Source organism: Callospermophilus lateralis, chromosome 20 (assembly GCF_048772815.1).
Source record: "Callospermophilus lateralis isolate mCalLat2 chromosome 20, mCalLat2.hap1, whole genome shotgun sequence".
Taxonomy (NCBI): Eukaryota; Metazoa; Chordata; class Mammalia; order Rodentia; family Sciuridae; genus Callospermophilus; species Callospermophilus lateralis.
Window position 1 is genome coordinate 4,054,022 of NC_135324.1, and position 22,535 is coordinate 4,076,556.

A 22,535-nucleotide genomic window follows, 5' to 3' on the forward strand; every position below is an offset into this window, starting at 1 on the left:
ACAGCCAGGGGCAGGGCGGGGCGGGGCGGGGCGGGGCGGGGCGGCCGCGCCGACGGGGGGCGTGGCGAGCGCGGGGCGTGGCGTGCGCTGGGGCGGGGCGTGGGCGGGGCGGGGCGTGGGCGTGGCCGACGCGGGCCCGCCCCCGGGCTGTGCCGCGCTGCTGAGCCGGGCCGGGGCGCCGGGGCCGGGGGCGGCTGGCGCGGGCAGGAAGCGCCTCGCGGCCCGGGCCCGCCCCCCGCCTCCTGCCGCCTCCGGGCTCCCGGCTCCCGGCCGCGCCGCGCCCCATGCACTCGCCGCGCCGCGCAGCCCGCTCACGCCTGGATGGCTCGTCGCGCCGCGGGCGGCGCACCCCTTAGCGCCCGGGCCGCCGCGGCCAGCCCCCTGCCGCCGCGCCCGCCACTCGGCGCCCCGCCGCGCCCGGTCCCCCAGAGGTGCCCGCTGTCCCGGCCGCCGCCGCCGCCGCTGCTGCTGCTGCTGCTCCTGGGGGCGGCGCGGGTCGGCGCCCTGGAGATCCAGCGCCGGTTCCCGTCGCCCACGCCCACCAACAACTTCGCCCTGGACGGCGCGGCGGGCACCGTGTACCTGGCGGCCGTGAACCGCCTGTACCAGCTGTCGGGGGCCAACCTGAGCCTGGAGGCCGAGGCGGCCGTGGGCCCGGTGGCCGACAGCCCGCTGTGTCACGCCCCGCAGCTCCCGCAGGCCTCGTGCGAGCACCCGCGGCGCCTGACGGACAACTACAACAAGATCCTGCAGCTGGACCCGGGCCAGGGCCTGGTGGTCGTGTGCGGCTCCATCTTCCAGGGCTTCTGCCAGCTGCGGCGCCGGGGCAACATCTCGGCGGTGGCCGTGCCCTTCCCGCCCGCCGCGCCGCCCGCCGAGCCGGTCACCGTGTTCCCCAGCATGCTCAACGTGGCGGCCAACCACCCCAACGCGTCCACCGTGGGGCTGGTGCTGCCGCCGGCCGCGGGCGCGGAGGGCAGCCGCCTGCTGGTGGGCGCCACGTACACGGGCTACGGCAGCGCCTACTTCCCGCGCAACCGCAGCCTGGAGGACCACCGCTTCGAGAACACGCCCGAGATCGCCATCCGCTCCCTGGACGCGCGCGGCGACCTGGCCAAGCTCTTCACCTTCGACCTCAACCCGTCCGACGACAACATCCTCAAGATCAAGCAGGGCGCCAAGGAGCAGCACAAGCTGGGCTTCGTGCGCGCCTTCCTGCACCCGCCCGACCCGCCGCCGGCCGCGCCGTCCTACGCGTACCTGGCGCTCAACAGCGAGGCGCGCGCCGGCGACAAGGAGAGCCAGGCGCGGAGCCTGCTGGCGCGCATCTGCCTGCCCCGCGGCGCCGGTGGCGACGCCAAGAAGCTCACCGAGTCCTACATCCAGTTGGGCTTGCAGTGCGCGGGCGGCGCGGGTCGCGGCGACCTCTACAGTCGCCTGGTGTCCGTGTTCCCCGCGCGCGACTTGCTCTTCGCCGTCTTTGAGCGGCCCCAGGGGACCCCCGCGGCCCGAGCGGCTCCGGCGGCGCTCTGCGCCTTCCGCTTCGCCGACGTGCAAGCCGCCATCCGCGCCGCTCGCACCGCGTGCTTCGTGGAGCCCGCGCCCGACGTGGTGGCGGTGCTGGACAGCGTGGTGCAGGGCACCGGGCCCTTCTGCGAGAGCAAACGCAACATCCAGGTACGCCCGGGCGCCGGGGGTGCGGGGAGCCACTCTGCCGGGGGAGCCTGCCAACGGGGAGCGCGCAGCGGGTCGCAGATGGGACCTTGCCGAGGCCCAGATGTGCGTGTGCGGGGATCCAGGTGTGCACTCTGGGCCGCAGGTGAATGGGCCGGGAGCCCGGGCTGCACGGGGGGATCCAGGTGTGCACCGAGGGGCGACTGCGGACGACCTTAACGGCCCCTGATGGGCAGCCCGCAGGGACTACATTGAGTGCTGGGTCACAGGTGCGCGGACCTCTCTGTACCTGCACCGGGAGGGGCCCAGGTGGCCATGGATACGCAGGCGCGCTCGCTGCAAAGAGCCAAAGGTGCCCGCACAGCCCCGTGGTGCCGGGTTGGAGGGCAGGGTCCCCGGTGCACGCCTGAGCAGAGGTACGCGCTGAGATGCCCCGGAGCCTTGGCAGACGTGGGCACCAGATGTGTGCCACCCACAAGGGGCCCGCAGGACTCAGGGCAAGACGGGCTGTGGGACGTGTGTGGCAGGGGACACTGGTATTTGGTGGAATCAATCGGTTCTCTGGGGAAGCTGCACGTTTGGCCAACAGGTCTGCTCCTGAGACTACTTTTTAATTCGCTCATTCAAGAAATGTTTAATGAACACCTAGTATGGACCAGGCATGGTGGATCAGAACACCTAGCGTGGACCAGGCAGGCATGGCAGACCAGGGTAAACAGTGCCACTCCGGGAGGAGCTCCTAAGCCCATCACGTGTCATGCTGTCTGTTTTCACAACAGTCCTCCAGTCTCATTCCCATTTTACAGATGAAAAAAGAAAATAAACCCAGGCCCAGGGAGGTTCAGTAACTTGCTCAAGAACACACAGCTGGGAACTGGCTGAGGTGGGATTTGAACTCAGGATCTCCGATCTCCTAGTGTGGAGGTTTCGTGGCTGGGGTGGGCAGATTCAGGGGACAGGACAATGGAGCCGGTGGACAGGGATTTGAGGTTTTTAGGGCTCTGGATGGGGACAGAGGGACCGGATCCAAATGTCTGAGGCTGGGCCGGGCGGTGGCCAGGAGGCCAGGTTAGGGACCTAGCGGTGTGTGTGGACATTGTGGGGATGACAGAGGGGTCTAGGGGGGCGAGTCTGGGGATCCCCGTTTTAAAAGACACCCTGAAGTCCCCCAGCACTGAACTCCTCCTCTTGGCAATTCGGGAGTCCCCTCCCCCCATCGGGGCCCTGCCCCTTCCCCTTCTCTGTGGTCCCCGGGGCTGTGTGACAAGGATGTCCCAAGATTAATTCTTCCCTGCTAGCGGCTTTGAGTAAACAGATTCCTCTGCCACTCGGCTCCCAGGGGCTGCCACCTCCCTGCTGGGCCCCCTGAAGCTAAGGGTCCCAGGGGGTGACTGGGGACACTGTCCTTGGGGGCTGCTCCCTGGCCTGGCTGGGGTCACGGCTGGCCGCGCAGGACTGGGACCCTGAAGGCCCCCACTCTCCGCCGTCTCTGGGTCCTAGGAGGCAGGAAGCCCTGTCCACTGGTGGGTCCCTCCGGCCTTGGCAGGCTCCCCCTCCCCCACTGGCAAGAAGTGTCCTGGTTCTCACGGTCCCCTGTCCCCTCCCTGGCCTGGTGCAGTGACTCACTCTACTGAGAGAGGCTGGACTTCCTACTCCCTAGGGGGCAGGGCCCCAGGGGCAGCTGACCAAGGTCCCCTCCCTACTCCAAGGCCTTCTGAGCCACCCTCTCTGTGTCTCCAGGCCTGGCTCTGGCCACAGGCCAGTGGCGCTTGACATATCCCCTAAAAGTGCCCGAGAGCCCACACTTGCGTCCCCAGCAAGGGCAGGTAGAGGTGGCCCATGACACATTTTCCAGGCCCCCCCCCCCCCCCCCCAGTTACAGGTTAAGAATTTAAACTTTGCTCCCGACTCAAATTCCACTCTGTCCTTTCCCAGCTGGGTGACCTTGGGCAAGCCACGTAATCTTCCTGAATTTCAGTTTGGATAAAAAAACAACCCTTAGGAAAACAAACTTTCTCACCAGGGGTTGTCTTAGGCCTCGGGCACGGTGGCCCACGCCTGTCATCCCAGCAGCTGGGGAGGCTGAGGCAGGAGGATCGCAAGTTGGAGGCCGGCCTCAGTGGGTGGCCGGGCCTCTGCAGGCACCTGCTGCTGACATTGCTGCTGCTGTCACCTCACGGGGTGTGATGAGCAGAGGCTGGGCTCACTCCTGGTCAGCACACATTGACCTCCCATGGTTTGTTCTGCAGCCCCCCCCGACGGATCCGGCCATAAAACATTCATTAAGCCCCTGCTGTATGCTGTCCCTCTGTGTCTCGGGGACCCCTGGGGAACTGAGTTTCGGCCCTCACTGACATTGCAGGGAGGTGCAGGGGGCTGTGTGCCGTGAAGGGGGGACATGGGCGGAGGGGGCTCCTGTAAGTATTTCTTGAGCACTTACTATGTGCCAGGCCCCGGGTAGACCCTGGGCTGCAGCTGGGGACACAGTGGGCCAGCCCAGCCTGAGGTGGCACCAAGGCAGAGGGGTTCCAGACAGATTCGGGTGCTGGGGTGTGGTCCCAGAGGTGGGTTTAGAGAATGGAGGGGTGGAGAGGTGGCCCGGCGAGGCTCAGCCACAGGACAGAGGCCGGTGTCCCTGCAGGACAGGTGGCAGGCTTGGCTCTGGGGCTTCCGGGGCCCAGAATCCCGTTCCTCCCAGGCCCGGGTGGCCTGGCTTTCCTGGCTGGGACTGGTCACCCGAGTGACCATCCTATTTGTCTATTTAAATCCCAAAGCCAGAGCCGGTGGGCAGCTCTATTTCCGAGGTGGCTTTTTATAGTAAAGGTGGGGACCGTCTCCACACGGACTCCAAACTGGCATGCGGTGGGTGGGCATGTGCGTGGCATCAGGAAAGGTATTTTTTGCACCAATTTAGGGGTCCAAAAATGCCAGGTGGGGGTGGCCGGGGAGAGGACTGTTCGAAATGGGCTTTATTTGGGAGCTAGGCTGGGGGCTGGGAGTGAGCTCCCCATGGTCAAGAGCAAGCAAGCAGAGACCCTTGGTGGGATTGAGGAGAAGGGTGGGGGACATGACCTTCTAACCTGAAGAGACGGACAGGGAGTGGTCACCGTCCCTTAACTCGCCGGGTGAGGAGGCATACGCCTGTCATCCCAGCAGCTCAGGAGGCTGAGGCAGGAGGATCGCAAAAGGGAGGCCAGCCTCCACAAGTTAGCGAGACCCTGTCTCAAGATAAAATAAAAAGGGTGGGGATGCTACAGCTCTGGTCCCAGACTCAAGGTGACACACTGTGCCAACACTCACGGTCCCCGCCAGCAGACTGTGCTGCTGTCCCCAGTTTTCAGGCCAGGAAGCTGAGGCCCAGAGAGGGAAGGAATTTGCCTGGAGTCACACAGCTGCTTAGTGGATGGTGCACTGACTTATGGACCCCCGAGGCCCCGCTGCCCGCCCACAGGGGTTGCTGGGTAGTCAGCTGGGAGCCGTGGGCGGGGCCGTGGAGACCAGGTGACCTCTGTGATCGGGCCTCCAGGCGGGCCTCAGGTGAGGCCACCTGGGACATCTGCAGAGGCCAAGGTCAAAAGGTCACTTTGAGTGATGAGGTGACAGGCCCTTTCAACAGGGACATCAGGGCGGGGACTTGCAAGCCAGCCAGGGCCATGCTGGACACTGGGGCTGGACTGACCCACTGCCCTGGAGCAAGATCTCGTGTCCAGGGCGGGTTGCACGGAGGACCGGTCACCACCCTCTTCCCACAGCTGAGGCCTTCTGTACCCAGGCAGGCCCAGGGGTGGGGACAGCTAGGTCTTGGGGACCTCCCCCAACCCCCCAGAGTCCAATCCACCTCCAGCTCCTGACTAGGGCCTGCCTAGCGGGTCGCTTACCCTCTCTGGGCCTCTGTTTGTCCACCTGTGAAATGGGCTTGGCACAGGGAAGAGTGGGGGTGGCCCGGGGGAGGGACACTCAGCACAGACTGTGGCCGCCAGCCCCCGCACCATCACCCTCGGCCAGGTCTGCTTTGCGGGGCCTGGTGACTGCTGGTTTCCAGGAGGATCCGAGTTAGACTGTGGGGTGGACCGGAAGCGCCCTCTGCACAGACTTGACAACCCCAGAAACCGAACGGGGCGAGGGTGAGCTCCAGTCTAGAGAAGGGGAAGTGAAGAGGCCCAGAGAGGTTCAGTGACTTGTCTGGGGTCACACAGCGAGCAAAAGGGGGGCGGCAGAGGGATGTCTGTGTGTAGAGCCTGTAGTTGTCACCTCCAGAAGGGGTGTGGCCCCGAGGGGGGGACCTGGGAAGAGCCCTGGGGAGGAGCCGGGGCTGTTCCTGAGCCCTGCAGGCAGCAGTTCTGGGGCTGGGGACAGGCCCACCCCGGGAGGATTCTTCTGAGTGCGGAGTATGGAGAGCTTGGCTTTCCTCCCTGACAGTCCCCCAAAAAGGGACAGACCGCACTTTGACCCTGCTCCTCAGGGGTCCCCAGGACGGCCAGGGGACCAGCTTCACCCGGGGCCACCAGGAGGGCTTCCTGGAGGAGGGGATGTTGGAGGGAGCCGGGGAGCCGGGACCCAGACCCTGTCCTGCGGTCCGTAGGGGCCTGGGGAGGCTCATGGGGACAGGGGGACACAGTGGGGACAGGCCCGGAGAGCCTCGGGGTGCCAGCCTCGTGGAACTGGAGCCCGGTGACCCCCGGGGTGTGTGGCCTCCATTTCCATGTTTCTGAGACCCGGGTTTGGGCCTCGATGGAACCAAACTCAGCCTCTGCCTGGGTCTCCGCCCCGAGCCGCGCTCCATGTGGCCGTCCCGCCCCGTCCACTGTCCTTTACCCTGAAACACCATAAATCACGGGCTGGCGGAGGCTGGCGGAGGCTGGCGGCCGCGGACTCCATTACCAGGCCCGGGAGGCCCCAGGGGGCCATGATCACAGCACTTTCTGCTCTGATCAGTAAATAATGGGGTGGCGGGGAGGTGGGGGGGACAGGGCGGCCTTGAAGCGGAGGCCAAGCCGCTGGCAGGGACGGCTGATAACCTTGGCACCTGGGCCCTCTCCCTGGCCTCTGCCCAGCCTCTGTGTTTGGAGGTCTGCAGAAGCTGCTGCCTCCTGATGGGCCTCCATTTCTGTATCTTCCAATCCAGGGCCTTTCCAGCTCTTAAGGAGCTGAGTGTCGGGCGGGTGGTCACTTGAGGACCAGGGCTCTGGAGCCAGCCTGTCTGCATGGGAGGTTTGGACGAGGCTGTGTGTCTCTGAACAAGTCACTGCACGTCTCTGTGCGAATGAGCGCTGCGTTGCTGTTGACGGGCCGAGCGTTGGTGGGTGCTTTTAGGGGCCTTCAGGTTGGATCCTCAGCTGTCCCCCGCCCGCCTGCCTGCCCTGGGCTGCTGGGAGGGCCTGGCTCCCCGGGAACCAGGGGAGGGGACACGGGAGACCGAGCCTCGCAGCTAATTGGGAACATTTATTGAGAGCCTCCAGGGCTCAGGGTGAAAGGCCCCTGCGAACAGGGTCCTGTCCAGCGTCCAGTGTGGCAGCTGCTCTGACAGGGACTGAACTCAGGGGCACTCGACCACAGAGCCACACCCCCAGCCCTTTTTATTTTTTTATTTTGAGACAAGGTCTGGCAAAGTTGCTGAGGCTGGCCTCGAACTCATGATCCTCCTGCCTCGGCCTCCCAAGCCGCTGGGATGACAGGTGTGCGCCACCACGCCCGGGTTTTTTTTTTTTTTTTTTCCTTATGAAATAATCTTAGATTTACAGGAAAGTTCCAACGACCATCCAGAGAGTCCCTGTGTACCCTTCCCCCAGAGTCCTCTGTGGCTAACATCTCACTTTCCCATGAAACATTTGTGCAAACTCAGAAACCAGCATCCGAACATCACCCTCAGCCACACTCCAAGTTTATTCCACAAACGTCCTCCCCCTTTTCCAGGACCTCATGTCACTTTTCGTGATCTGCAGCTTTCAAAGCTCCTTTGCGGGCCAGGTGCTGTGGCGCAGGCCTAGAATCCCGGCTACCGGGGAGGCTGAGGCAGGAGGATGGCAAGTTGGAGGCCGGCCTCAACCACGAAGTGAGACCCTGTCTCAAAATAGAAGATAAAAAGGGGCTGGAAGTGTAGCTCCGTGCCAGAGCGTCCCCGGCTTCCATCCCTTGCACAAATAAAATAAAATGGTCCCTTTGGGGCTGGGGCTGGGGCTCAGTGGTGGACAGTGGCCCTAGTGACAGACAAGGTCCTGGGTTCGATTCACAGCTCTGCAGAAAGCAAAGGAAAGAAAAAAAAATCTCCTTGGGGGCCACTGAGAAGCGGGAATCAAAGGACCCAGATTTGGGAGGCTTTGGGGGTGCAGAGCACCAAGCCCCCCGCTGGGCCTGGCACCCCCCAGCCGACCCCCTAACGCCCCAGCTAGGGAAAGGGACCGCTGGGCACAGGGCCCACAGCGGCCACAGTGCCCACCGCCCGGCCTCATCCTCTCTGAGTGCCCGGGAGTGGGGGGCTGAGGCTTGCTGGGCTCTGTGGGCAGGATGTGAGGCCCGCGGAGTCCGGCCTGGGAGCCTCTTCCTGGGGCCGGCTTCCTGGGGAGAGAAAATCAACACGATTTCAGTTGCTCAGGAAATCAATAATGTCAGCGTTTTAATGGGAGAGAGGGCAGAGCTGAGCGGAGGCCCCAGGAGGCCGCCCGCTGGAGAGGGAGGCCCATCCTGCTCGCAGGAAAGAGCTGAGGCCCGTGGCCACGGCCTTGACCCCATTTTACAGAAGAAGAAACTAAGGTTCTTAGGGGAACCCAGACAAGCTTGCTGGGGCTCCTCACGGGCCCCTCCTGATGTTGCTCGGCACACAGTAGGCATGTTTCTTTTTCTTTTTTCCTTGGATCCTCTTGCAGCTAGCGGCGTGGCTCTCAATCCCTCTGCTCTGAAAGCAAACGGCTGGATGCAGTCATTCACACTTTAGTCAAAATTAGGGTCTTTTTTATTTTTCCGCCCCCTCGTTGATAAGTAGACACCCCAGGGAGCACAGTGTCCACCCTGGATGGCCTGGACGTTTGGGAAGGACACTGGCTGCCCGAGGGAACAGCTTGGCAAAGTCTGAGGAACTGCGGAGATTGGCGTGGTGGGAGCCCAGGGCAGGGCTGAGGGAGGAACTGAGACTGAAGCCTGAGTCCTTGGCCAGAGAGGAATCACGAGGGTCCCCCCGGGTGCCAGGCTGGAGGGCGGGGGCCTGATCCTCGGGACGGTGCCCAGCTGGGCTTGTGGGCTGCAGAGGAAGGCCGGTGCTTTCAGATTGGATCTTTCTAGAACTTTGGGGGCTGCGGGGGGACTCGGGGGCCTGTGGGCTCAGTTTCCCCAGGGTCCGCGTTCAGCAGAGGCCAGACTCAGGGAGGCCGCTGGGTCCCTTCCTGGAGGCCTTTCCTGCCTGCCTGGGGGGTGGGGGGTCCCTTATCCCAACTTCCTCTTCTGATCCCCTTTGCAGCCTGCAGATCTCCCGGGGCACAGAGGCCACGCGCTTCCTCTCCCAGCACAGATCACTGGGAGCCTCCGATGGCTGACTTCTCCTTTAAAAAAAAAAAAAAAGAGAAAGAAAAAAAAAATTCTTTTTTTTTTTAAGATTTTATTTTTAGGATAAAGAAAAAAAAAAGTTGGGGAAAAGGCTTTTTAGAAAATTCCTTCGGTGCAGAATTAATGGCTTGTGAATGTCAAGGCGGGAGGGCGAGAGCCGGTTCCCAGCCTGCGCCTGCCCCTCCCCCTCCCCTGCTGTGGCCCCCAGGTCACCCCAAGCTGGGAGCAGGGCCTGGCTCGGCCCACTTCACCTCTTCCCTGCAGGGTAACGGGGTTGGGGAGTGGGTCCCAGCCTGGGGAGAGGGTGAGCACCCACTTTCCAGACACACACAGGATGAAGTCAGGCCCGGGGTGGAGGCTGAAGCGAGAGGTTGAGAAAGAGCCTTGTCTGTGGTTTTTATTTTCAACCATTTCAGTTACCCCATGGTCCGATGAGGTCCCCAAAACAGAAAATGGAAAATTCCAGAAATGAACAGTTCATCAATTTTAAATCACTGGCTGTTCTGAGGACCTGGATGAAACCTTGGGCCTGGGATGTGTGAATCACTGCTTTGTCCAGCGTGTCCACGCTGTATACACTACCCTCCTGGAAGGCACTCAGAGTGTCCACGCTGTATGCACTACCCTCCCGGTAGGCACACAGTGTGTTCATGCTGTATACACTACCCTCCCGGTAGGCACACAGCATGACCATGCTGTATATACTACCCTCCCGGTAGGCACTCAGTGCCAGACTCGGTGATCAGATGCAGTGAAAGTCACAGTGTCTTGGGGCTACTGTTCCCGTGACCGTTATCTCAGTTAATAATATTTTAGTTTAATAAGAGTCAGGGAGGTGCAGACCCTTCAGCTGTGCCCAAGAGGCTGGGACGGGCTCCTTTGAAGTGGAAATGGTAAAGTTTCTTAATAAGGAAGAGAAAAGGTGTCATGCGCCGTCAAGTTGCTAAGATCCACCGCACAATGGGGTTTTTGTGAGTGAGCACCGCGCTCCTGTCACATTTATCAGACTATTTTGGTGTCGTTGATCCATTCTTAGTCACCGTGGATCTCTTCCTGGGTTTGTGAATGACACTGTATCATAGGACACAGTCCACCCAGGGCTCCGCGCAGGTTCCTAGCTTCAGACATTCACTGGGGGACATGGAATGAGTCCCCCCCCCCATAAATGGGAGGGACAGGCTGCAGCATGGCTCTCAGGGAGCGGCCAGGACAAAGACCCCGAGGAGGCAGGACCCGGGTTCTGAGGTGCAAGGGGCAGAGATGAGGGATGACATGGTGTTCCTGTTGGTGGCGGGGACAACGGGGGATTGGACCCTGGGGATCTTGACCACTGAGCCACACTCCCCCCAGCCCTTTTTATTTATTTATTTTTAAAATTTTGAGACAGGGTCTCACGGAGTTGCTTAGGGCCTCGCTAAGTGGCTGAGGCTGGCCTCCCACTTTGTGATCCTCCTGCCTCAGCCTCCCAAGTCGCTGGGATGACAGACACGCACCACCGCGCCCGGCTGGTTTTTGCTTAAGCGTATCTGGGGACGGAAGTCGGGGCCTCATACTGGGTGGGGAGCCCACACCCCCAGCCCCCGATTATATTTAATAAAAATAATATTAGCAACAACCACATCTGAAACACAGCAGGGTCATCTAACGGTTTCCAGGAGGTTACCACGGGAGCACTGTACAAGGACCGATCTTGCTCCAGCCCCGACCTGGTGGGGTCCTAGTAGATGAGCCCATTTTATAGTCGAATAAACCGAGGCTCAGAAAAGCAAAGTGACTTACTCAGGACGCCCACAGCCGTCCTCTGGAAGATCATTTAGTCCCGGGTTTTGTCCCAGGTCACCCCAGCCCCACCCTATCTCTGGGCTCCCAGGGACACCCTGGGAGCAGCCTCAGGCATGAACACTGTGGGTTTGCCCCAGGACAGAAGGAGTCTCTACTGATTGTTTTCTTTTGGAAAATTAGCTGAGGTTTTGTGCAAAAAAAACCACAAACATCTGGGCATACCATTCGTGACTTAGGCCTGTAAAAAAAATCACACAAGAAAAGTTCCAAAAATCTCTTTCAGCCCTGCGCAGTGGCGCACGTCGGTGATCCCATTGGCTCCGGAGGCTGAGGCAGGAGGATCACGGGTTCAAAGCCAGCCTCAGCAACTTAGTGAGGCCCTGACACAGTCCCCAGCAAAGGTGGCCTGCCATTATCTTGTCACGGTGACACATGTATTATTTGAACCCAGGGGCGCTTAACCCCTGAGCCACACTCCTGGCCCTTTTTAATTTGAGACAGGGTCTCACTAAGCTGCCAAGGCTGACCTCCAACTTGAGATCCTCCTGCCTCGGCCTCCCCAGTGGCTGGACCCTCTGCAGCCTCTTAAAAGTCAGGAGGACCTTCTTCCCTTGCCATCCCCCCTGGCCTCTGCTGCCATCCCCCCCTGCGTCTCGCGTACCTGAAACATCAGTCCCTGGGTCAGCTCCAGGACCCACACCAAGGTCAAGGTCAAGGCCAGGCCTGGAGCTCGGGGACATCCAGCAGGAGCTGAGGTCTGACCTGCCACCTGCCGTCTCTCTTCCAGCTCCAGCCAGAGCAGCTGGACTGTGGCGCCGCCCACCTGCAGCACCCCCTGTCCATCCTGCAGCCCCTCAAGTCCTCGCCCGTGTTCCGGGCTCCGGGGCTCACGTCTGTGGCCGTGGCCAGCGCCAACAATTACACCGTGGTCTTCCTGGGCACCGTCAACGGCCGGCTCCTCAAGGTAGGGACAGGGTGGAATGGGGGAGGCGGGAGGCTTCCCCCCAGGGCTGGGCTGGGGAGGCCCATTGTGTACACCCGGCCTCCAGGGGTCCAGCCTCCACCTCCTTGTTCTCCCATGTACCTCACCCTTTATAAATTACAAAGAACTCATGTTTCGGGGGACACCAGGGGTGCCGAACCTCGGGACCCCACCCTCAGCCCTTTTTACTTTTTATTTTGAAATAGGATCTCGCTAAATTGCTTAGGGCTCACTTAATGGCGGAGGCTGGCCTCCAACTTGGGATCCTCCTGCCTCAGCCTCCCAGGGGGACACACAGAGAGTCCTAGAGCCTTGGATCCTGTCCCCCCACCCTCTATGACAGGCCAGTTGCTCAGGGTGGACATCGGTACCTTCCAAAGCCCTTGTTCTTGGCCGAGTCCCCAACATCCTCCCAGAGAATGTTCTAGAAACCTTAGGTGGGGGGGAGGGGGCCTGGCTGGGTTCCTGGTGGGGGGTGCTGCTGAGCTACCCCCTATGACAGCCTGGCCTGACAGCCGTGTGCCCGCAGGTCAACCTGAACGAGAGCATGCAGGTGGTGAGCAGGAAGGTGGTGACGGTGGCTTACGGGGAGCCCGTGCACCCCGTCATGCAGTTTGACCCCGCTGACCCCGGGTACCTGTATCTGATGACGTCCCACCAGGTAAGTCCCACCCGAGAGGCCCCGGGCCATGGGACGTCACCTCTGCAGGGCGGCCTGGCCTCCCCGGGTCCCCCCACCCCAGCCTCAGTTCGCCCAGCCTCCCCACAGGGAGAGGCCGGCAGCCTCCCTGAGCTGGCCTCTGCCTCCAGATGGCCCGAGTCAAGGTGGCGGCCTGCGACGTCCATGTCACCTGCGCAGCCTGCCTGGGTGCGGCCGACGCCTACTGCGGCTGGTGCGCCCTGGAGACCAGGTGAGCGGGCCGGGAGGGCACCCCCGGGGAAGGCCACCTCCCCTGGTGGCGCTGGGGACCTGACCCTGCAGTGCCACCCCAGGTGCACGCTGCAGCAGGACTGTGCCAACGCCACCCAGCCGCACTTCTGGACCAGCACCAGCGAGGGGCCCGGCCGCTGCCCGGCCATGACCGTCCTGCCCGCCGAGATCGACGTGCGCCGCGAGTACCCCGTGAGTCCCCATGTCACCCTCCAGCCTGGGGACACAGCCGGGGAGCGTCCCTGGGCCCCGCAGCCACGGCCAGAGACGGGGAGGCCCTGCCCAGGTGCCCCAGGGACTTGGAGGCACATAACGGGGAAGTGACAGGAACCCGGCTGTCCCCAGTACGTGGGCCAGCAGAGGACAAATGACTCGCTCAAGGTCACCAAGTGCAGGGGACCCGGGGCTTGAAGGACGGGGGCAGGTTCTGGAGCCGCAGGTGGAGCCAGGGGAGGACGAGGAGGGAGGCCCACCCACCTGCCTCTCCCTCCGCCAGGTCCCCACCCGATGGGGACATTTCTCCTTCCCAGAAAGAGGCCAGTGTGCAGCGTGGTGGGGACCTGGGCCCCGGAGGGTGTTCTCAGGCACCTCTGTGAGGGCTTCACCACCGAGCCACGTCCCCGGCCCTTTTTATTTTTAATTTAGAGACAGGGCCTCACTGAGTTGCTGAGGCTGGCCTCAACCCTGTGATCCTCCTGCCCCAGCCTCCAATGGCTGCTGGGATTACAGGCTTATGCCCAGGCTGGGTTGGGAGAGTCTGATGGCCCAGCCTGGGGCTGCCCAGCATTTGGGGGATCCTTGGTTCCCCCCCCCCCCGATGATTGAACGTCAGAATTCTCGTCTTCTCCCCCCACCCATCCTGGGTTCATGCATTCATGTATTATTGAGCACCTACTATGTGCCACCCCGATTCTGGACACCAATGAACAGGACCAAGTCCTGGCCCTGGAGAAACGGGAGAGAGGATGAGCAAGATAAAATGGCCACGTGCTGTTGAATACTTTGCCCAAAAGAAACAGCAGGCAGAGGATTGACGTTTTAGAGCAGGTTAGGGGGACAGGGCGGCTCGTTAGAAAGGGGACTTTTGAATAACGGGGGTGAACCAAGGAAGTGTCTGGGGAGCCGTCAGAGCAAAGGCCCTGGGGTAGGTTGAGATCCGGGACTCTGGGAGGGTGTGAAGGCCGGGAGGTCACAGAGTCAGACGATTCGGAGCCTCCTCGGCTACTGTGTTTCAGAGGGGGACCCAGCACCAGAGGGTCACAGGTCGGCTGGCCCTCTGACCTCGCGTTCCCTCCAGGGAAGGCCTTCTGTCCCTCGCTCCAGGGCCACGCAGGCAGGGCCAGACTCAGGCCCGAGGCTCGGCCCTTGGGGGGGCAGCCGAGGCCCCCCACAAACTGCGGCCCCTTCCCCAGGGCATGATCCTGCAGGTCTCGGGCAGCCTGCCCAGCCTCAGTGGCATGCAGATGGCCTGTGACTACGGAAAGGACATCCGCACAGTGGCCCGGGTCCCCGGCCCCGCCTACGGCCACCAGATCGCCTACTGCAACCTGCTGCCCAGGAGACAGTTCCCGCCCTTCCCCGCCCACCAGGGTGAGCCCCCCGGGGGGTCCTCACGGCGGTTTTGGGGGGCAGAATAGTGGGCTCTCACCTGGAGGTGACAGGGACCCTAAGGTCACAGCCTCTGGTGTGAGCCGAGACCCCTCCCCCATGTCTCTCCCTGGCTCCCCTGGTCCCCTGCAGACCACGTGACCCTGGAGATGGCCCTGAGGGTCAACGGGCGCGACATCGTCTGGGCCAACTTCACCATCTACGACTGCAGCCGCGTGGCCCAGGTGTACCCCCAGGCAGCGTGAGTCCCCAGGGAAAGGGCTGGGAAACGGGGGTCCCTGCAAACAGCCAGGGGGGGGGCTCCCGTCTCATCTACCCCAGGGCCTTTGCACTCACAGCTCCCCCAGACATTCACCATGGTTCAACTCCATCATTCAAAAGTCACCTCCTCACACGGTGTCCCCATCCCCTCCAAGACAAAGTCCTTTCCCTGGACTGGGACTGGCTCTCTGGGTCCAGTTCCTGGGGTCAGGGACAAGGAGGAGGGGTAGGGAGCCCCCGCTTCTGAGGGGTCCACTTGCCTTCCAGCTGCACCCGCTGTCTGTCGGCACCGTGGCCCTGCTTCTGGTGCACCCAGCAGCATGCCTGTGTCTCCAACCAGTCCCGCTGTGAGGCCTCGCCAAACCCTACGGTAAGCCAGGCTTGGGGGACACCCTGGTCCCCCCTGTTTCATTACCTTTTTTTTTTTTAAATGTTAATTTGTTGAGGACATTTCCGCATCGTCACATCCTTGGCATTGAATCTAACAGCTGCATGGGGCCCATATTGGGCTGATCCCCTATTGCTGGACATACCCCTTGCTTCCCCAATCCCCTACAGCTGGACACACCCATTGCTTCCTGTTTCTTTCTTTTTCGCTTTTGATTATGGCCAGGGACGATGCATACCCTTGATTCTTCTCAGAGGTGAAGTGTCTTTGTTTCTTACCATGGGTTGAATCCAGGGGTGCTTCACCACGAAGCCACACCCGTTTTGACTTTTCATTTTTAAACAGGGTCTTGCTACGTTGCCGAGGCTGGCCTCGACCTTAGGAGCCTCCTGCCTCAGCCTCCCAAGTTGCTGGGATTACAGGCGTGTGCTGCCCGGCCTGGCTCCTAGACATGAGGCTTTTGGTGTGAAAGCGTGGCCATAGCTTAGCCCCACGGCCCCACCCGAGCCCACCTGCAGTCTGAATGCCTGTCCCTGCCCGGGTCCTGGGACTGGGTCGCTGTCCAGCTTAACCGTCCGTGTTTTAGCCTCCCTGGCGGCTAAGGCATTTTGTCCCTGAGGGAGGACACCACCCAGCCACACTCCTACCCTCTTCCCCAAATCCAGACTGAGTGGGGGAGGCCCTGCCTCGGTTTCCCCAGGGGCAGTGGGGACCCAGTGGCTGGTGGTCAGGAACCAGGATCCGGAGTGAGCACCCCGTCCGTATGGGGCACATAGTAGGTGCTCACTAAAAGGCTGCTGTGTTCCTTGGGAGCTTGATGGCCCCTCTGCGTGGCTGGGACTGGGGACAGTGCTCTGTCTTCGGGGGGCGGGGATTGCGGCACGGGGAGGCCTGTCTTGCAGGATCACTGTGATCTGGCAGGAGGCGAGGCGGCCTCCACCCCAGGCCTGCTCCAGGATCTCATTGAGGCTCAATTTGGCCTTTAATTAAGTGCCAATTAGCCACAGAGGCGCCAGGCTCCTCCGGGCCGCCGGCGGGCAGCGGGCTCTGCTCTCCCCCTGGACCCTGGGGAGCTGGGGGATCCCTGGAGCCTCACCTCTTGCTACACCCCTGGGGTCCCCCTGGGAAGGAAGTGGGGTGCAGCCCGTATGAGGGCAGAGGGCTCTGGCTTTGGGGGTGCGGGGCCTGGGGCCGCCCCAGCTCTGCCCCCTGGGAGCTGTGACTGGAGCATGCTGACCCCACATCTGGGCCCACATCTGGGCTCACATCTGGCTCCCGGCCCCTGTCCCCTCCTCTGCCTCCTCAGCTCTGCCCTGGAGATAGTCAGCCGTGGCTTCCCAAGGCCCGGCCCTGTCCCATGCTACAGCAGAGGGACACCCGATGGCTTGTGCAGGGACAGGAGGGCCAGCTCTCTGGGTTGCGTGCAGGCAAGAAACCAACCCGGCTGGCTTCCGGCCCGCAGAGTTTGTTGGCTCCTCTGAGGGAGGGATCCACCTTCAGGCACAGCTGGATCCAGGAGCTCCAACAGTCTCGGGCGCCTCCCGTCTCTCTGGAGTGGGCGCCCTGCTCAGGCAGGCTCTTTCTCCTTGGTGACAAGGCAGTGTCCTTATCCCCAACCTCCCGCCTAGCCCCAGGAAACTGGAAGATCATCTTTCTCATGGAGTCTGGAGCAAGGGGGAGCCCGGGGCTCCCCTGTCCCTGGGGTGGAGAAGCAGGGCCAGGCTCCAAGACCGCAGGCTGGGGAGGGGGTCCCCCAAAGGCCAGGCCAGTCTCGGGGACACAGGGGCTGGGTGGCGCAGGCCCTGCAGGAAGCTCTACAAGAACCTGACCCGGGGCTCAGCGTGGAGGGTGACACGCAGCAGGGGGGCCCTAGGGGGGTCCCATACCATTCAGAATGGGGGCCCTCTTGGGAGGCCTCCCGCCCGGCCCCCTGCACCCCCCTGTCGGCCACCTCACCACGAGGGGGGTGGAGCCCGGGACAGACGCCGGGCCCCCGGCCAGCTGCGAAGCAGACCTGGCAGCCGCTGCGAGGCGGATTGGAAACATGTGGCCTCCCTTCTCTGAAATTCCACGGGGTTTGCACACGAGCCTGCGCGGGGCCGCAGCCGGGCCTGCCGTTCCCCTGGGGCCGGTCTGTCCCGTGGTTTTGCCTCAAAAGGCCCCATCATGCGAATGAAAACGAGGCCCAGAGAGGGACAGCAGCTTGTATGAGCACACACAGCAAACTCCATCCTCCCTCCCTCCATCGGAGGCCTGTGGTCAGCTGAGGGGCCTCCTTCCTCAGGGTCTGGCCGTGTCACTGCTGGTCCCAGAAGGTCCCAGAAGGTCAGGGTCTTGGAGTATGAGGAGGCTGGACCCCAGACTTCCAGCTCAGAGAGACCCCCGCCTGGGCTCAGGCAGGGACCATGCTGTTCCTGGTCCCTGCCTGACGCCTAGGCCCGTTCCTTCTGCTGCACAGTGGGCACAGCCTGTCCCCGGGGCCTGCACACAGCTGTCCCCAAACCACGTGCCGAAGGCCTGGCTGAGGGGCCGGGGCGGCCGACCGCCCTCCAGGGTCGGCACAGCCCCATTTTGCAGCTGGGAAAAGTGAGGCCCAGGAACCTGCCTCCATTTCCACATCTGGAAAGAGGATCCCATGAACCCCGCCTCCGGGTGGCCCTGAGCCCTCCAGGGGGCGGCCGTTCAAATGTTATGACCTCAGGGGACTTTCCTCAGGGCTCCCTGGTCCTCCAGGCAGGCGGGACCCCAGGAGGCCCGGAGGCAGCCAGGCACCTCTTTTCCAAAATGTCCCTACGTGACCCTCTCCCTGTGCTTCATCCACAGGACCCTCAGGACTGCCCCCAGATCCTGCCCTTGTCCCTGGCGCCTGTCCCCACGGGGGGCTCCCAGGACATTCTGGTGCCCCTGGCTAACGCGGCCTCCTTCCACGTAAGTAGAGGCTGGCACAGGGTAGAGGCCGGGACAGGGACAAGGTAGAGGCTGGGGATTGTTCCCTGGCACCCACGGGCTCTGGGCTTGCTCTCTAGGACCTTCTGGGTTCTGTGTGAGAAAGTCCCTGGTCGCACAGGACTGGGGGAACAGGAGGTGGCACTGAGGCCAGGCGATGGGGACAGCAGGCGGCCATCGGCTGCAGCAGGACGCTCTGGCCAGGTCCCCAAGCTGCTCCCGCGCCCCAACAGGAGCAGGGACCCAGCCCCGGCGCCTGGCGCTGCAGCCCGTGGTGGATGAGACCCATGTGTGCGCCCGCCTGTCCCCGCCCTGTCCCCAGGCTGAACTGTGACCCTGGGCACACCCATCCCTGAGGATGGGACATGGCCACCGAGCCCTGTGCCACCCCCTGCCCCGCTGTCCAGAGGGAACTGAGGCCGAGGACAGGGTCACTCGGCTCCTGCTTGCCCCGTGACCAGGCTGTCCCCCAAAATCGGGGCAGGGAGGGGACGCGGCCCTCCCTGGGCTGTCCCCCCAGCGTCCTGGGTGGAAAGCGATGACAGGTCTGGCCCCGTGCCAGCCTCCCCCTCCTGGCTCCCGGGGACGCGCCATCTGTCTCCTCCAGGGAGGAGCTGTCACACGTGGGGGCCACGTGCCAGGCATGGGGCTGAGTCAGGAGGCCTGGTGGCCGGGGCTGGAGCTGGCACCACCCACCCATCCCTGCCAGGCTGGGGACAGGGGGCACAGGGGGCGCCTGGAGGGTGAAAGGGCAGCTCTGGTGGCCTCCCGAGTGTCCCCAGGCCAGCTTCTAGAATCCCGGGGAGGGGCCTGTGCCCTGGAGAGCCCTAGGGACCCTGGCTCTGCTGTCACCAGGTCACCCTGGGCTCAGGGCAGGAGTCAAAATGAGCCTTTGGCCGCCAGCAGCCACTTCCCTACCTCCGCTTCCAGCCTGTGACCCCAGAAAGGGACCGACTGACCCTGTTCTCTGCAGGGTGTCACATCTGCCAGGGACAGGGACATAAACAGGAAGACCCGCCTGAGGCTGGCCAGGGGCTGGGCCAGCACACACAGAAACCGCTTAGCTAGTTATTGATGCCGCTGTATTTATTGAACACTTCCTGTATACCCATCACAACAAGCACATATTGGGCACCTAGAGCATGCAGACCCCTAAGATTCACCATTTCCAGTTTCTCCACCAGTGGAAGGGAAGTCCACCCCCAGTGTACAGCCAGGAAAAAATAAAGCTCAGAGAGGTAGAACAACCTGTAGGAGATCACACAGCTTCGGACATAGCAGAGGTGGCATTTGAAGACTTGCTTGGTGGCCCAAAGGGAGACAGGCTGCCCAGGCCAAGGAACAGAGAGGGCTGGGTCAGGAGAAGAGCCAGGTGGAGGCGTGGCCTTGTGGGGCAGAGGTGGGGATGCTAAGTCCAAAGACTGCCAGGTACCGCGGTGCCACCTGTCACCCCAGAGGCTTGGGAGGCTGAGGCAGGAGGATGGTGAGTTCAAAGCCAGCCTCAGCAACAGCGAGGCCCTAAGCAACTCAGTGAGACCCAGGGCAGGACCCCTAGTGTGCGTGGGCTCCTGGTCCCCCCGACATCAGACATGAAGGGGCCTCTGGGAGGTGGTGCAGCCACACCCAGACCTGAGATGGGACCGAGGCCAGCATTCAGGGGACAGTCCGGGGCGTCGTGGCGGGGTTGGAGGGGAGGGACGCTGGCTGGCTGTCCTCAGCCCCCTCCGTCCCCGTCTCCCGCAGGGGGCAGCCCTGGAGTGCAGCTTGGGGCCAGAGGACACCTTTGAGGCCACTTGGCTCAACGCCTCAGTTGTACGCTGCAACCAAGTGGCGGTAAGTGGCGCGGGCCCCCCCCAGGGGACCGGGGAGACCTTCCTCCCCACCCTACCCTCTTCTGGGTTCCCGTCCCCCTTCCCCAACAGCCCTGCCCCCCCTCGGCCTCCATGACACCCCCTCCCCCAGAAAAGGCGCAGTCGCTCACCCGCCCTCTCCCCTTCCCCCCACAGCTGCACACGACCCTGAAGACCCAGGAGTTTGCCCTCAGCCTCCAACTGAAGGGGCGGCCCTCGCAGTTCCTGGACAACCCCGAGCCCCCCATAACAGGTGGGCTCCCTGCCGGGTCTCCGCACCCATGGAGGCTCTCTCCTGAACCCCACAGTCCCCCTCTACAGAAGGCTCAGTGAGGGTCTGTTGAGCTGGTGCAAAGCCATGAGGATAGTTTTGGGGTGTAGCTGCCCCCCGATGTGATGGTGCCATCATTATTATTATTATTATTATTATTATGGTACTGGGACTTTAGGCCTTGGCCTCCCAGAGCCCATGTGGCTCAGCCCTTCCCGGCCTCCGGGAGGCCCACTGGTGGGCCTGGCTGTGAATCCCAGCTCCCCCAGGGTCCGGCTGTGTGGCTTTGGAGAAGTGACTCCCCCTCTCTGAGCACTTATCTGTAAATGGTGTTAACCAGTGGCTCTACCTGATGGGGTCAGGCAAAGGAGTGAGGAGTTCAGCCAGGCTCAGGGGTGCCAAGAACTTCGCAGGGTCCAGATCTGGGACGCAGCCCCGGCCTCTGGGTGACCCGTTCTCCCCCACTGTCCCCTGCAGTTGTGGTCTATAACTGTGCCATGGGCAGCCCCGACTGTTCCCAGTGCCTTGGCCGCGAGGACCAGGGTCACCTGTGCGTGTGGAGCGACGGCTGCCGCCTGCGGGGACCCCTGCAGCCCCTGCCCGGCTCCTGCCCCGCACCTGAGATCCGTGGGGTAAGCACACCCAGGGGGCGCTCGCACCCCAGAACCGGCCTGCGCCCAGCCTGGCTCTGCATCTCCGGGCTGGGGAGCTGGGGGGACACCCCTAGGCACGTGCATGCAAGTGACCCGTGAGCCATAGCAAGGTCAGGGAAAGCTGGGGGTCTGGTGACAATCAAGGCGCCTCCTATAACTCTTGTACCCGGTGCAAGAAAAGAAAAATCTCAGGGAAGGATTCTGATTGGCTTAGCCGAGGCCAGGTCCCGCCCCTTGTCCAATCAGCGTCTGGCTGCCATGTGGGCTCCTGGGCTGGGACACAGACCTGGGAACTGGCCTCAGGGTGCCCAGGAGGCTGCCCTAAGTGGCATCCGCGAGCTGAGTGGCCTCAGTCATGCTCAAGGCCAGGTGACCCGCAGTCCCAGCCCTCTCTGAGCCCCTGTATCCTCTAAGCAATGAATGGTGCTGGGTGGCCCTGCCTCCGGGGACAATGGGAGGGGCCATTTGTCAGTGTCCCAGCCTCAAAGCCCCTGTCACTACTGTCTCTGGTCTCCGGGCAGATCGAGCCCCTGAGTGGCCCCTTGGATGGCGGGACCCTGCTGACCATCCGCGGCAGGAACCTGGGCCGGCGGCTCAGTGACGTGGCCCACGGCGTGTGGATCGGCAGCGTGGCCTGTGAGCCGCTGGCGGACAGATACACGGTGTCCGAGGAGTGAGTGGCAGGGTCCCCAGCCCCCCCCTCGTCCCACTGTGTGTCCAGCGGTCCCGCTGTGCCTCCTGCCCGGCTCTGCTTGGGGCGCTCCTCCCTCCCTCCGGTTCCTGCTCTGCGCCGCCTCCTCCAGGAAGCCCTCGGGGCCCCCCAGGCCAGGCCAGCCCCTCTGCACACAAGCCCCGCTCTGATGAGAATGGTGGGTTTGCAGTTAAATTTGGGGGGCTCCTGGTGGGAGAGTCCCTCTAGAGAATGTTCTAGAACCGAGGAATGAGCTAGAGTTCCTCTTGGGGAGGCCTTGCAGGTAAGCCCATCAGGCGACCAGATGATCTGATCACAGTCCTCCTGGCCCCCCTCGTCCTCTCAGAGGTGCAGAATTGTGGGAACGCCTGGGGTGGGGGTGATCCCCGACAGTGGTCACTCCAGGTGGCCTCCAGAGCCTAAGAGGACTGACTGTTCATTATTTCAATGTGGACGGTGCCCAAGGCCAGGTCCAACTGAGAGTGGGAGGACACGGGGCACCGTCACATCCTCTGAGCGCACCTGTCCCCCTCCAGGATCGTGTGTGCCACGGGGCCAGCCCCAGGGGCCTTCTCAGACGTGGTGACGGTCAATGCTTCCAAGGAGGGCAGGTCTCGGGAGCGCTTCTCCTACGTGGTAAGGAGGCCACGCCCACCGTCCGCCCCCTCTGCGCTCCGCCCCCTCTGCGCTCCGCCCCCTCTGCGCTCCGCCCCCTCTGCGCTCCGCCCCCTCTGCGCTCCGCCCCCTCTGCGCTCCGCCCCCTCTGCGCTCCGCCCCCTCTGCGCTCCGCCCCCTCTGCGCTCCGCCCCCTCTGCGCTCCGCCCCCTCTGCGCTCCGCCCCCTCTGCGCTCCGCCCCCTCTGCGCTCCGCCCCCTCTGCGCTCCGCCCCCTCTGCGCTCCGCCCCCTCTGCGCTCCGCCCCCTCTGCGCCCCGGCCCCTCTGCGCCCCGGCCCCTCTGCGCC

The 22,535-nt window shown here is 63.0% G+C and overlaps 1 protein-coding gene across 1 annotated transcript in view; it reads left to right on the forward strand.

Annotated features, from left to right (window-relative positions):
* The first annotated feature begins 210 nt into the window (after nucleotides 1-210).
* The window catches only part of Plxnd1 (plexin D1), a 36,044-nt gene continuing 13,719 nt past the window's right edge, over nucleotides 211-22,535 (forward strand). The window contains exons 1-14 of the mRNA XM_077106214.1: nucleotides 211-1,677; nucleotides 11,780-11,956; nucleotides 12,504-12,635; nucleotides 12,785-12,885; nucleotides 12,968-13,097; nucleotides 14,318-14,495; nucleotides 14,646-14,754; nucleotides 15,042-15,144; nucleotides 17,986-18,090; nucleotides 19,852-19,941; nucleotides 20,115-20,211; nucleotides 20,707-20,861; nucleotides 21,404-21,555; nucleotides 22,110-22,209. Coding sequence (XP_076962329.1) covers nucleotides 322-1,677; nucleotides 11,780-11,956; nucleotides 12,504-12,635; nucleotides 12,785-12,885; nucleotides 12,968-13,097; nucleotides 14,318-14,495; nucleotides 14,646-14,754; nucleotides 15,042-15,144; nucleotides 17,986-18,090; nucleotides 19,852-19,941; nucleotides 20,115-20,211; nucleotides 20,707-20,861; nucleotides 21,404-21,555; nucleotides 22,110-22,209 — 2,985 coding nt within the window. The 5' untranslated portion in view covers nucleotides 211-321. The remainder of the gene's footprint in view (nucleotides 1,678-11,779; nucleotides 11,957-12,503; nucleotides 12,636-12,784; nucleotides 12,886-12,967; nucleotides 13,098-14,317; nucleotides 14,496-14,645; nucleotides 14,755-15,041; nucleotides 15,145-17,985; nucleotides 18,091-19,851; nucleotides 19,942-20,114; nucleotides 20,212-20,706; nucleotides 20,862-21,403; nucleotides 21,556-22,109; nucleotides 22,210-22,535) is intronic.